The sequence below is a fragment of the Vombatus ursinus genome, unplaced genomic scaffold, assembly GCF_900497805.2.
Source record: "Vombatus ursinus unplaced genomic scaffold, bare-nosed wombat genome assembly UNPS02009824.1, whole genome shotgun sequence".
NCBI classification, from domain to species: Eukaryota; Metazoa; Chordata; class Mammalia; order Diprotodontia; family Vombatidae; genus Vombatus; species Vombatus ursinus.
Genome location: NW_020949602.1, coordinates 1,976,016 through 1,990,620, shown reverse-complemented (window position 1 = coordinate 1,990,620; position 14,605 = coordinate 1,976,016). Strand labels below are relative to the sequence as shown.

General features: G+C 44.1%; 1 protein-coding gene across 1 annotated transcript in view; it reads left to right on the top strand.

The window, feature by feature from the left end:
- Positions 1 to 14,605, top strand: part of USP24 (ubiquitin specific peptidase 24) — a gene marked incomplete at its 5' end in the record, with an annotated part of 157,593 nt that continues 142,988 nt past the window's right edge. Inside the window, one exon of the mRNA XM_027852728.1 lies at positions 1 to 132. Coding sequence (XP_027708529.1) covers positions 1 to 132 — 132 coding nt within the window. The remainder of the gene's footprint in view (positions 133 to 14,605) is intronic.

The following is a 14,605-nucleotide window of genomic DNA, read 5'->3' as shown; positions in this document are numbered from 1 at the left end:
CGCGGCGACGGCGGCGGGGACGGCCACGGCCATGGCCACGACCCGGCCCGTAGCGGGCCCGGGGGCGGAGGCGGCGGCGGCGGGGGCGGCTTCGATCCCCCGCCCGCCTACCACGAGGTCGTGGAGACCGAGGTGAGGGCGCCCGGGCCCGGCGGGGGACGCTCAGGCCTCGGGGCACGTGGGCGCGCGGGGAAGGGGGGGGCCTGTACGCGGAGCCGAGGGGGAGGGGCGGGGGGCCGGCCGTTCGCGGAGCTGGACCCTGGGGAGGGGGCGGGGAGGAGCCGAGGGCGGGGGCCGCGCTGGGTGTGAGCCGGGACCGGGACCGGGACCGGGACCGGACCCTCGCTGGAGGTGACCCGGCCGACGATGGACGGGGCTGGGCTGGGCACTCCGTACTGGGTGCCCTGCAGAGCTGGGGGACGGACTGGGCAAGGACTCTGGGGATGGAGGGATGCAGGGAGCCTGGGGGGGCTCCAGGGCGCAGGACTGCCGCCGAGCCCTGGCTGTGGTCAAGGACTCTGGCCACCTGGGGAAGGTGGGGGAGGGGCGGGGAGTGGACCGAGTCCGGGGCAGATCCAGGCCTCTGGGCACTTGCAGAGGGGTGGTCTGGTTAAAGGTGGAGGGGCATTGTGTTCTAGGTTGGGGGTGGTCAGGGTCTCTGGTCAGAGATGGGGAGTGAGTCTGGACAAAAGATGGACGGTGAGGCTGTACTTGGTCAGGAGTCCGCTGATCCATGGAAGGGGAACTAGTGGGAGTGAGGGAGGAGGGGTCTGGGCTTAGCAGTGGAGGAAGAGGCCGGGCTGCTCAGCGGGGTGGGGGGATGAGGAAGACAACAGGCAGAAACCCGGTGGTTCTGGGCTTGGTCACAGACGGAGGGGCCTGGACGAGGGTCATTCCAGTGCAGACATCAGCGGGCATCAGAGCGTGCAAAGAGCCCCGTGTTTGCAATCGAAGACGTTGGTTTGAGTCTCCGTCTGTGACCTTGGGCAGGACGCACAAACTTCTGGATGTAGCCTCTAAAACCAGGAGGGTGGAAGAAGGATCTCTAAGACTCCTTCCATACTCAGAGCCCCTGGGCTCCTGAGGTCAGCTGAGCTGAGGACTTCACAGGGCTGAAGAGAGGAGGACTGGAGTGTCTCTGAGTTTGGATTAGGCCAGAGTGAGAGGTCAGTTATGGGCCTGGGGAGGGGCACTAGGACTGGGTCAGGTCAGAGATACAGAGTTTCTGGGCCTCCAGTGGGTCACCCGGCAGAGGTTGGGCAAATGAAACCTGTTGGACCCTTGGCCAGCTGTGGCTTTGGGTTCTGTCGGTGATGGCTGGTTAGTCCACAGGGCAGCAACCCTTATATCATGTAAAGAGCATTGGGTTTAAAATCCGAAAACCTTCTTCAGATTGGCATTCACCTGCTTAATGCATTGAGTGACCTTGGAGACATCACTTCTGAGAAGGTTGGAAATGCCCGGGGTTGGAGACACCTGACTGGCTGTGGCCTGAGTCAGGGCTGGAATCAGATGGAAAGGACTGGGTTTGTCATCAGAGAACCTTTGTTCAAGCCCTGTTCTCCTCCACTGACCGATCTTGGGCAAGTGGAGAGGGGAGAAAAGAGAAGGGAGGGGGAGTGAACACACCTAGCTCCTGCCGTGTGCCAGGTGCTTTACAGATAACCGTCTGGTTTGATCCTTGCTGACAGCCTTGGGACTAAGGGCTATAATGATGACGATTTTACCGGTGAGGAAATTGAGGCAGAAGTTCAGTGATTTGCCCAGGGCTACACAGCTAGTACTGGTTTGAACTGAGGTCTTCCAGGCCTAGGGCTCTATCCTCTCTACCACCTAGTTGCCCTTAGGCAGTCATATAAGTTGCATAACTTCTCTGGGCTTCCGTTTCTGGGACCATCTCTAAGGTTCTTTTCCAGCCCTACATCCCATGATCCTGTCCTCCTGTGGGTTGGAGTCTGCTTAGGGAAGGGTTAGCCTTTGGTCTCCTAAGGTCTGGGAGGGCCTGTCTGGCCTGAGACAGGGTTGGGGTGGGGAGGACTGACCAAGGCTAGGGACTTTGACTGGACTGGTCTATATATAGTTAGACTAGAGTGGAGCTTGGATCCAGTTATAGCTAGGGAAAGGGATGCCTGGCAGCCATAAAGTGGTGGAAGAGGCAGAATCTGACTTTGAGTGTGGTCGGGGAAGGAGGTGAGGGGAGTATCAGACAAGACATCTTCTCTGGTACCTTGGGCAAGGTTGGGGTTCTGGAAAAGTCCGACCATCTGGATTGGGTATGCCTGGAGAGAAGGGGTCTGTTATGTTCCACTATACCTTTAAAAAAAAATTGAAAGTCATCAACCTGAGTAGGAATTATTCTCTCCCTTAATTTTTTCAGAGTTGAAATTTTAAAACCAGATTTTTTTTTTTTAGAATGTACCTATGGAGCCCAAGTAAGTATGCAGTTTGCTAAAAACAAGAAATGCCTTTTGCGATAGGATCACCTTTCCTTTTATCACGTCTTTTCATTCCCCTTCCTTCAGTACCTCAGGGATCTATGATTTCATTTCTGTAGGTGCTCCTCCAACCATAGATTGTAGTCTTTTCATGGTTTAATCCGTCCTCCCTGTGCCTGATGTGGCGCTAAACTAGTCACCTAGTGGGTCTGGTCCGGCCTCAAGCAGCAGGTAGCTTGTCCCAAGGAGGGTCATACTTTTGAAGCCTTTAACGTGTTTCACCTTCACTAGTCATTTGCTGGTGTTTTTGTTCTTTAAATTTTCTTTCTTTTCTTTTTTAAAAATTATGAACTTAAACCTTGACGGAATGCTCATTTCATTATACAGAAAACAGAAAAGGGAGGCTGCATAGGAATCTGCTAACTCGAATTGCATAGTTTGGTGGTTTTTAAAAGCCGTATATTCTATTTGACGCAGTAGTAAACAAGCCTGTGCTTCCTGGTCTTCTGTGTCCCATGTTGAACTTCCTCCTGCTCTTTTCTGTGTGTTTTTAAATGTTTCCTTGATGCTATTTTTCACTGGTGTAATGTTCAAGCTCCCAGTATCCCCTCCAGTCCATGATGGGGCCTCCAGGCAAGGCTTTAACAGAAGTTAATTCCCCTTCAGCCTTGAAAAAGCGGTTATGATTTTCTGTGATAGATTAACTGCAGTCTGTTACCTGTGTTACTTAATCCATTTAAAAGTGTGTGTGTATAAATCAAATGAATTTCCCGCCTACAGCCTTGAATTCTAGGCTGATGAGTTTGGACGTGATCCTCCAGGAAGCCGTGTGTCAGGCTCCCTGTGGGCAGAGAAATAGGGCTGGGCTGGGAGAGGCAGGTCTGACTCTTCCGTGGGCGTGGGAGCTGCAGAGGGACGCACCGGCGCTGCCCACTGTGGCTAGCTCCTCATTGAGTTCAGGTGAGCCGTTAGGGAAGTGACAGTGACGTCTGAGTTTTAGGACGGTTCATATGGCCGGGTGGACTGGAGGCAGGAGGAGGGCAGGGAGAAAGTGGCTTCAGTTCCAGTATAAGGTGATGAGTCCCTAGAGGTAGAATAGCTCCAGAGGAGAGGTATAGACTTCATCTCCCAGCTAGTTATCTTTACAGCAGTTCACATTTACATAACACTCTTCTCACTGAACCCCTGTGACATGGGGAAGCCCACAGTCACCGCTGGTAGTGGGGAATAGAGCTAAGAGTTGACCTTGGGTCTTCTGATTCCAGATCCAATACCCTTTTCTAATACAGGGAGTCCATCACTTCCTTAGGGACCCCCATGTACAAAAGAGACAAAGGACATGCTAAAGTGACCACCTACTATGTGCCAGGCACCATGCTAAGACTTTCTACAACTGTGTCATTTGATCTTGGGACGTTGGTGCTGTTATTGTCCTCATTTTACAGATGAGGAAACTGAGGCAAACAGATTAAGTGACTTACCTAAGGCTAGAAAGTGTCTGAGGTTTGATTTGAACTCAGGTCTTCCTGGCTCCAGTCCCAGTGTTCAGTGCGCTGTGCTTAGGATATGATCTGTCCTTTTTGTTTCTGCAAATGCATGATATGTTATTCAAAGCCACTTAAACTATATACCTTCAAGTGTAAACCTGAAGTGATTGTGTTCAAAACAAAGAGTCCAACCCATTAAACCAAAGAGTGATTAAGTAGAATTAGAATTAATATGGTTTTTTTCTTTTTCGGCCTAAAGGGATCTAAAGGATGACCAAGTCCAACTTCTTCATTTTAAAGTCGAGAAGATCAAGGCCCAGAGAGGGGAAGCTAGGTCCACTCACTGTGTGCCAGGCACTGATACAGATTCAGTTCTGGCCCTCATGGGGGAACACAACACATAAAAAGGAGACCAGAAAGAGGGCTGTTGGGGAGGGGGAGGGACACTCGGGGGAGAACATCATCAGTGGGGCCCAAAGAGCAATGAAGACGTGGCTGGTCACGAGAAGGGCCTCTTATTTCTTACTGTGTTAGAGATTGGTGCCTGAGGCTTCATTCTGACTATGAAATGCCCCTCTGTTTCTGCTAGTACCCAAGCAGCTACTTGAGTAAGTCAGTCTGGTATGATTTGAGGCTTTGTTTTAAACAATTAAGTATCTGGAAGTTAACCTTCACTTTATTGAGGCCAGAATAACTGCATACATTTGGCAAAGAGTCAAAATTCTGTGTCCTACGTCCCCATAGCTGTGATGTCCCTGATCTGGTCTTCCATCTGGTGAAGATCTCAGCTTGTACTAGTGAGCCTTTGTAAGGTTTGCTATGTCTAGGGTGCCAGGGGAACACTCACCAGTGCTGCAAGGCTCCTGATTTTTTGTATCTGGTAGCTTGCTTTCTCCATCGCACTCTTTGTGTGATACTCATTTTTAATTCTTTGGAGATGATTATGTTCCATATCTTAATACATTCATGACAGGCTAGATTGGTATCCTTAATCTTAGTGATTAAGATGAAGGTTGTAATGAATGCATTGTACATATCAGGAAGGAAATGCAGTAAAGAGGATATTGACAACATAAATTTTTACCAAATTTTCCTGCATTTCATAGTGGTTGTTTGTAATGCTAATATGTGTAACAGCAGTAGTCATTCACACTCCCAAGTGTGTTATCAGTGATATGGGTTGTATCTTACTATTTTTATTAAAATTCTCTGTCACATGCTATTTTAAAAAATTGATGTTTTGCTTTTATGTTACAAACATTTAGTTTACTCCCACTTTGCAAGAGGTCTCCTATGACAAAGTAAAACAGTTAAGCAAAACTAACAATAGAGGGAATTTATCTGAAAGTTCCTGCGACGTTTCACATCTGTAGTACCCCCTTCCCACCTCACTGTTTAAAAAAGGTTGACAGAAATCTATTTTTTCTCTACCACCACTACCACCCTGTTGAACAAAAAAAGAAAAATAAGTATTTTAACAGTGTCTCATTCCATAGCCTAAAGCAATTGTCTTTAGGTCATCCATGGCCTTTGGTAGGTATATGCTTAGCTCCCTGGAATTATCTTTTTTGTTTTGTTTTTGTTTTTGTTAGGCAGTGGGGTTAAGTGACTTGCCCAGAGTCACACAACTAATAAGTGTTATGTGTCTGAGGCTAGATTTGAACTGGGGTCCTCCTGACTCCAGCACCGGTGCTCTATCCACTGTGCTACCTAGCTGCCCCTGGAATTATCAGTGGTCACCATATTGACCATAGTTCTTATGGCTTTCAAAGTAGTTTTGGTTTTTTTTGAACAGTGTTATACAAATTGATATGGTTTTGCTCATTTCGTTCTTTCTTAGTTTACAATAGTACTTAAAATTGTTTATTTTTCTACTGTTGGTGTTGTAGTATAAATTGTTCTTCTGTTTCTGCTCGCTTCGCTCTTGCATCATTTCATGTGAGTCTTTCCATGTTGCTTTGAAATCATCTAATTCCCCGTTTCTCATGCACAGTAGTAAGCACAGTAGTGTTTCATCACAATCATACACCACAACTTCCTCCGCTATTCCTTAATTTTTGGATAGCTTCGCAAGCTTATTTCTTTAACTTCATACTTATATTCTGTTAACTCATTACTTCAAAGTATTCATTTGATATTATGAGACTTTATGCTTTGGGATATTACTTTGCAGTGATTTTCATCTGCATATATTTTATATTTTTCCCCAGGTCGTACAGTCTTGAGAGTCAGGACTTCATTTTCTGTTTCTTTTTTATTTACCCTTCCCCCCCCAGTTACAATTAATTACTTGGTAAAAGCTTGATATCTCTGTAAAGTTAGAAGCAGACTTCAGCACAGTGTGTTTTGAGGGATAGGGAACATTTATTAAGCACCATTAGGTGCTAGGCACTGTGCTGAGCTCTTTACATTAGATCTTCACAACAACCCTGGGAGGTAAGGTACTGTTATTATCTCCCTTTACAGTTGAGGAAACTGAGGCAGGAAGCGCTGGCGCAACTTGCTCAGGGTTACTCAGGTAGTCAAAGCTCAGGTCGTCCTGACTCTAGGCCTGGTGCTCTATGCACTGCGCCACCAGCTACCTCTGTGAAAGGAAGGATTTCCTGACATTGAGAGCTATCCAGAAGTGAAATGATCTGCTTTAAGGTGATGGGTTTCTTGTCAGGGGTAGGATGGGTAGTCATCTAAAAATGGGGAGACTTTTTTGTTATTTGGGATGTTGTAGAACGAGAATCCCAGACTTGAACAATGTAAGGGGTGGAAGGGACCCGCAGCCATCCAGTCCAGTCAGTAGGGAGAACAAGAATCCCCTTGCCGCCCAGCTGAGCCACATCAGGCAGTCGCTCCCTGGGGGTCCCGGGCCGGTCACTTACTCCCTCTGTGTGGCTTCCGCCTCCCAGTCTCAGATACCATGAGTCTTCGACCTCCAGCGATGCTCCAAGACTGTCTGTCCCACTTTTGCATCGTTCTGAAGTCTGACCCTCTTCTGTATAACACATCTTTTATCCTTAAAGAGAGCTGGTGTATTCCCCTGTATCCCTTGCCCCGCCCCCCTCTGCATTGCAGGCATGGCAAACTGAAGAAAATTGAACCTTCTGTGTTTGCCCAGGTACTGCAGTGGACTAGAAAGCATGATGCTGTGAGTTGGTCTGTGGATGTTCCCTCCACTGTTTGAATCCCAGCACTTCTGTGGACTCGGGCAGCTGCTGCTGCTCTCAGAATTTGGCAGCGAGGCCAGCCCTAAGACAACAGACATCTTGTCTAAAAGACCTGGGAGAGCCTAAACCCCATCGGCACAGCCGTGAAATATGCAGGGGCTCTTCTGTACCACAGTGAGGTATCGGAGGAGGACGTTAGTGGAGAGTGATGCTCTCCAGTGATGTGTGTGTATGTTTGTATATTGAACTGTGTGTATACACACATACACACACACACATATTCCTTTAGGGGAAAATGAATGCAAATGAAATCACTAATTAGACAGTGTTTTGCTACTTATTTTATGATTTTTGCTCGTTCTCGGACATTAGAGACTAGGGCCTCATCTCTCTGCTCCCTGATTTCATTCAGCCCACTAAGACTCACTTCTGTGATTAGTGATTCCCACGGTGATCTCACTGCTGATCCGCTCGAATATTTAACGGTAGCCCTCCTTAGGTCAGTTCCTCGTGCTGCACCATAAGCCCCTTCCTATCTTAGCCGAAGCAGAGATGGCTAAGAATTTGATCTCTTGAAAACCTAGAGGATGTAATAACTAACACCAACAATAATAGCTAGCATTTATGTAGGTTTTAAGATTTGCCAAACGTTTTACATCTGTTACCTCATTTGATCCTGTAGTATTTTGTGGAAAGCTTAGAAAGTTACTGTGGAGAGACCTTATTGCAAAGTACATTTATTCCCTAGCTTGTTATGGTGCATGTGTATCTAAACGGCTTTAAAGTAGATTTTGTCAAACAGGGTTTCATATGAATAAAAGAAGGAAATTTTTAATGATCTAGGTCTATCTATAGACAGCAAAATTCACTAGAAAAATGGCTTTAGTATTACTTAGGCAAGCTTTTAAGCAGTAAGCATTTTAAAACCTTACAGTGTGCCAGGCAGTGTGCTGAGTGTGAGGCTAAAAAGAGGCAAAAAGGGGGTCCCTGGCCCTTTGAATGGGGGAGACAGTGAGTGAACAGCATGCAGTGTGGTTTGGGTCAAATCTCAGAGGGTTGGCCAGAATCTGGACTAAACCCTGAGGCAGAGCGTCACTCATGGGGCTGGAACAGAGAGGGCCAGGGCTAGGCGTACATGCTGAGCAGGAGAAGAAGGGTGTTGTGTTTGGTGATGGGGGCCTGGGGAGGCAGGTTTGGGGCTGAGAAGACTCTGGGAAATAGGCTGGAGGGGGTCTGTATTCTCAGCTTAGGTGTAGAATGTGAATGCCTTGTGAATAGCAGGGCCTGTTCTTGATTTTCTGTTTCCCCAGCACCCACGTAAGGCTTGTTGGCTTAGATTGGATGTGCTGGCCAAATCTCTTCCCCCTCTGGATTCTCCCTGATCACAAAGTATCTCCTCTTTTTATGGCTCTGCCCCAGAGTCTCATGTAGCTGGCTGCTTTGAGAGAAGAGTGAAAATGAATTTTAAGTTACATATGAAGGAAGTGGTTTTCCTTTGCATGTTCTTGGGTAGTGTAATGGATTAGTCCTGGATTTAGATGTTTGCTGGCACATCCCTTCTCCAGAGCTCAGTTTCCTCCTTTGTAAAATGAGAGGGTTGGACTTAATGAAGTCTAAAGGCCCTTTCAAGTATGAACTAATGATGCTAATGGTCACAACCAAACCCTTAAGAGCCTACTAGGTACCAGACACTGGGCTAAACATTTAGAATACAAAGGCAAGAATGAGATGTCTTTCCTCTCAAGTTGCTGACATTGTACATTTAGGGGTATGTACAAAATACATGTAAGGCAGAAACCACTGGGATTTGGGGAGGGGGGTGCTGAGAAGGGAGAGCTTGGGCTGGGTCTGGAAGAAAACTCGAGATTCTGGGAGTCGGGAGAGAGATGCTTCCATGCCTGGGGATACCTTTGTTAAGGTGTGGAGGCCTTGAACTTGAGGGGGCAGGGTCTGATGTGAGACCGGCTGTGGAGGAGGAGAGTGGCCTCAGACTTAGCTGTGTTTAGTGCATCAGCATTTTGGGCTGAGGATCTTATTCCTTCTTTGCAAAGATTGTGCTACAATGATATCCCAATTGACTGGTCAGGCTTCATTTACCTAGCTCGGTGGGCTGAGAACTTGGAAGTAAGAGCGGCTGGGAGAAGAACAGGTTTCTGAACAAAGTAATGGTCACAGTTCCCAGACTCAAGCAGAGTGAGGCCACCTTTGTTGTGTGCTGGACCTCTTGGCCACTACTCTGGTGAAACCTATGGACCCCTGCTCACAACAACATTTTAAATGCATAAAATAAAACAGATTACAAGGAATATTAGTTACCCTGAAATAAGGTTATCAAAATACCAAGAAAAACAAGTTTGCAGACTGTAAAAGTTGGACTGCTGTCTACTGTTGTAGAGAAAAAAACACTTGTCAACCTCCCGATCTGTTTGCCTGACGCACAGCAGATAAGATGCAGCAAACAGACTGAAGGCAGCCGATAATACGTGGGACATACGTGTAAAGTCCAGGAGCAGTTCTTCTAACACCTCAGAAAGGTACATTTAGAAAAGTAGGGATTAATATTCCTGATGAGGAATTGCTTCCTGAGTGTGTTAGAAGATGCCAAGAGCCCTCCTCCAAACACATGAACAAGCTTAATAAGCAGGAGCTGCCAACGTGGATGGGCACCATGGATTCATTGCAAGGCAGAGGCTGCCTAGATTAAGAAAGTACTCAGTCATTGAAAAGTTCCTAAATTCCTCATAACTTATTTTCAGTATACATTTTCTCAGGAGGTTCTAAATACACCTGCTAACACAAGCAGGGGCTGTGAGATTCCCAAGGAAGCCTTCTACTCAAAGGTTTAGAGCCATAGGTGAAGAGTAGTGTTTCCCAAGTGGTTCCATGAGCTTGAGGTGTTGTGCTTAGAGAACAGATAGTTGTGACGCTAACATGGTTACATCCAAAATTATCAAAAATGTTCTTGGGGAATTAAAAAAAATAAAAATACGGTTAAATGCTTTGCATTCTCACATCTAGGATATCTTCTTTATCCTCGGGATATTTTATATCCATGTTTGTGCTCTCCCTATCCCATTCCTAGCTTCCAAGTAGCATTTATGGGATCTTTTAATGCATTTAAAATTCAAAATGTTCCATGGCAAGTAAGTTTGGGAAAACTTGTTTAGAAGTGAGACCCGAAGCTATCATTGTATTATAGCTCAGTACAATACTGAATAGGCATGAAGATGGCCACATTACCAGGAAAGGACATTGTGCATAAGAAAACATAACCCTTGTAACAAATAGGAATAATCATAGGAAACACAGCCCTGGTTTGGTCTTTCCTGAAAACATGTATCTTGTTCTGCATCTTGAACCATCTCCCTTCAGGAGGTGGTCCTCTGCACACCTGTGTAACCATCGCACTAATCAGAGTGCTTAAGCCTTCAGAGTGGTTGGTCTGTTATTATAAAAAGTGTTTTCTGGTTCACTCTGCATCACTTCATGCAAGTCTTGGCGGGTTTCTCTAAAGCCATCCCTTTCATCTTTTCTTAGGGCACAATAGTATTCCATTATATTTAAGCCATTTCATTATGCATGGGTAACCTTTGAGATAATAATAGAAATAATAATAGTAATAGTTAACATTTATATAGTGCTTACTATGTGCCAGGCAACTGTGCTAAGCACTTTACAATTATTATCTCATTGAGATGTAGGTGCTACTGTTATCACCATTTTCCAGATGAGGAGGCTGAGACAGATAGAGGTTAAGTGACTTGCCCAGGGTTACAGTTAAGAGGTATCTGAAACTGAATTTGAACTCAAGTCTCTGTGACTGAAGCCAACACTTAATCCACTGTGTCGCCAAGTTTCCAATTCTTAGCCATTACAAAAATGACTTTTCCTTTCTCTTCAACCTCTTTGGGGTTTAGGCCTGTTGATGTTGTCGGATCAAACGAAGAGTGTGCACAATTTAATAGCTATTGTGGGGCATATTTCTAAAATGCTTTCCTGAACAGCTGGACCAGTTCATCATCCTACCAACAGTGTGCAAATGTGCCTTTTTTTTTTTTTTTAACAGCCTTTCTAGTCTTTGTCAGGTTTGTCAATCTTATGGGTATGAGGTGGAACCTTAGAGTGGCTTTGAGTTGCATTTCTCTAATTATTAGTTTGGGGGAGCGTTTTTTCCATAAAGCTGTTGATAGCTTAGATTTCTTTCTTTGAAAACTGCCTATTCGTGTCTTGTGCCCATTTGTTATTTTGAGAACTGCTCTTATTCTTGCAAATTTTGAACCAAATCCTTATAGATCTTGGAAATACGATGTTTATCAGAGGAATTTGCTGCAAAGATTCTTTTCCAGTTACCTGTTTCTCTTCCAGTTTTAGCCGCTTTTATCCAGAATGGTTTATAGAAGGTTTATAGAAAGAAAAAGATTGGCATTTGAAGGGGAGTCGTTCAGTTGTACAGAACATTGGACTTGTGCAGGGAGCACCTCGTTTCCTTATGATGGGATCACTCTAAGAAAAAACAAAGCAGCAGGCTGAGGTCTTTGTTCCCCTGGCTGTTCGTTCAGAGATTCACAACAGCATCCGAACAAAGACAGAAGTTTTGGTCCCTTTTCTAAATGTAAGCTGCTAATTATTCTTAAGAATTGTTATTAAGTGTGTCATATTCATTCTTGACAAGCTATTTACAAAAATTTTCTTCCTAAGTTTTTTTTTTTTAACACATTGTGAAAATATTAACAGTTAAATATCTATTGTGGGTGAACTCCGTGGTGTATTGTTGCAAAGTTAAGTCATCAAGCATTTATTGAGTGCCTACTGTGTACTTGTGCTCAGCACTGGGAATACAAAGAAAGGCAAAAGACATTCTTGCTATTAAGGAGCTCCCAGTCTAAAGGGAGAGACCACATGTAGACTTGCATTTTTATTTCATTAACGTCCTTATGGCTTTAGTTCATGCTGTTTGTTCATGGCTTTGTGGAACCTTGTTTAGAATTGTCACTGACTTTCTATCCAGTACAGATACTGAATTCACTAGGAAGGGGTTCTCAACCTTTTTTGGAACCGTGGCTCGTGACTTTAACTTTCTCAGTAAATCTTCCCATTTTCCCTATTCGGCATGAAAGGAAATAAATTCTAGAGTTTGATAAAGTGACTACTTTTTCATATTGAAAATTTAGAGGACAGCTAGGTGGCGCATTGGATAGAGCACAGGCCTTGGATTCAGGAGGACCTGAGTTCAAGTCCAGCCTCAGACACATAATACTTACTAGCTGTGTGACCCTGGGCAAGTCACTTAACCCCATTGCCTAGCCAAAAAAAAAAAAAACTTAGTGCATAACATTTTTAATGTAAAATTGTTAAATGTTTATCAGAACACTATCAAATGAATTAGTCAGACCCTTGGATTTGTTTCTTGTCGACTAATAGTTTATTCTTGATAGAGCTTTTGAAAGAGATGCCCGTGTATCGTGTTCAGTTTGTTTCTTTAGATTTGATTGAGAATAGAACCAAGTATCTTGATTCACAGAGATGAGTTGTTATAAATGGAATTAAAGCCTTGTCTTGTGAACACATTTAGTAAAAAAAAAAAAAAGCAGAATAGGCTTCTAAGCTTACATCACAAAATTTACAATTTTTTTATTAATAATTTTTGGAAAAATTGTTTGGAAATCAATGTGGAATTTCTTATTGTCATTGAGATCAGTTGACTCAATTTCATTAGATTGTTGTTGCTGCTCTTCTCTAGCTCAGTTTGAAAAGGGTTTTGTATCCAAATCTTATTCATTTGGTTTGTTCAGTAGGAATAATTCCTTTATCTCCACCTTGTCCCCCACCACCATGCTTATACTTTTTGAATACTTCAATAAGATAATGTAGTTATTTACTAAGTATTTAGAACAATGTGTCTCCTATACATATGTCGAGAGCCTCCCAAGATTCCTTGGAAGATGTATTAACAGAAATAGCCCTATTCAGTGACCTGTTAAGGACCACCGAGTAAAGCATAAAACAGAGAGATTAATGTTTGTCAAAAGGGTTCTCCATTTCGGTGGAGGAGAGGCAGTGCAGAATCCAACTTGAGTTGGGATTCCCTGTGGATAGTGATGTCCACCACATGCTCCTGTTTGTGAATGGCATTGTGTTAATTGAATTAAACCCCAGGACGTTGCAAAACTTCTGGAAGAGATGAATAGTCATCCAAAGGAGTTTGGCTCATCCTCCCACGCAGAAAAAACTCAACTTAATGGATGAAGAATGTTCACTGCCCAGATTTCAACAGGTATCCAAATGGGCACCCTACTATATAGCAATACCAGGAATTAGGTCTGCAGCCAGTAAGTACTTATTTAATGCCTACTGTGTTCCCAGTAAATGGGAAAGATTAGAGTGGTCTCTTATTGGTGTGGGCCTCCCTTCACCACTGTCCATTATAACTTGTCTATGCCTTATCGTCCTAATCAAATCCTTACCTTCTCTGAACTTCAGTTTTCTCACCTATAAAATGAGGGTGGTTCTAGCTCTAGAAAGGTTCTTTCCCATGTCTGCATGCATGTGCCGAAGAAGGTTGAGACCCAGTGAACTGGAGATACTCCTCTGGTTTTAATCGTTTGTGGAGACCAGTGCTGCCTACCAGTTAGTTCCTGTCTGTGGGGAGAAAAGATAATTCAGAGTCTTAGCCTGCCCATTAGTTGAGTGTACCCCATCCATTTGGCAGGCTCCTAGGAAGGATTCGTTCAGTAAAGTTCTGTTGAATGTCAACTGTGTGCAAAGTGTTATGCTCCACTGGCCTCGTTGCTCTTCCTTGAACCCAACCCTATCTCCCTGCTCTGTGTGTTTATATGTCTGGAACTTTGTCCATTTCCTGGTTTTCTTCAAGTCTCAGCAAATGTCTCACCTTCTGGGAAAAAAATTAGACTATGAACTTCAAGAACAGGGACTGTCTCACTTTTCTGTTTGTGTTCCCTATCCGTTGTATAGACTGAATGCTTCGTTTTCATTCCTTCATTTGACTTTTATCAAATTTTAACGTAAGCATTTTTCTTGTGGCAATTTCTTACTCTAGCTGCATTGAATATTTTGTAATTGAAATATTCTGTTTTATGGTCGTCCTTATCATTTGTTTGGCTAAGAATACTCCCCCAACCATATTTGGATAGATAGCATAGATAATTGTCTTATATTTTCTTTTGTTTTCATGTATTTTTTAAAAATATGTATGTAATTCACATGTCTGTTTTTGAGCTGTTGTGGTCTAGAGTACAAGATACTGAGGTAAGCCTAATTCTTGCCAAATTGTCTTCCAATTTTCCTCAGAATTCTTTTCATGTAGAGTCTGCCCTTCAGTTTATGTTCTTAGTTTATCTAACACTGGGTTGTTTACTGGTAGATTTTGCTTGGCTAATTTGTTCCAGTGATCTTTCCAATTTAACCAGTATTGATAGTTTTGAAAAGTGTTATTTTATTGATATCCGTTAATGTTAGGTTCCTTTCATTCCATTCATGCTTTTTCATTATGGTAGGTTCCTTTCAT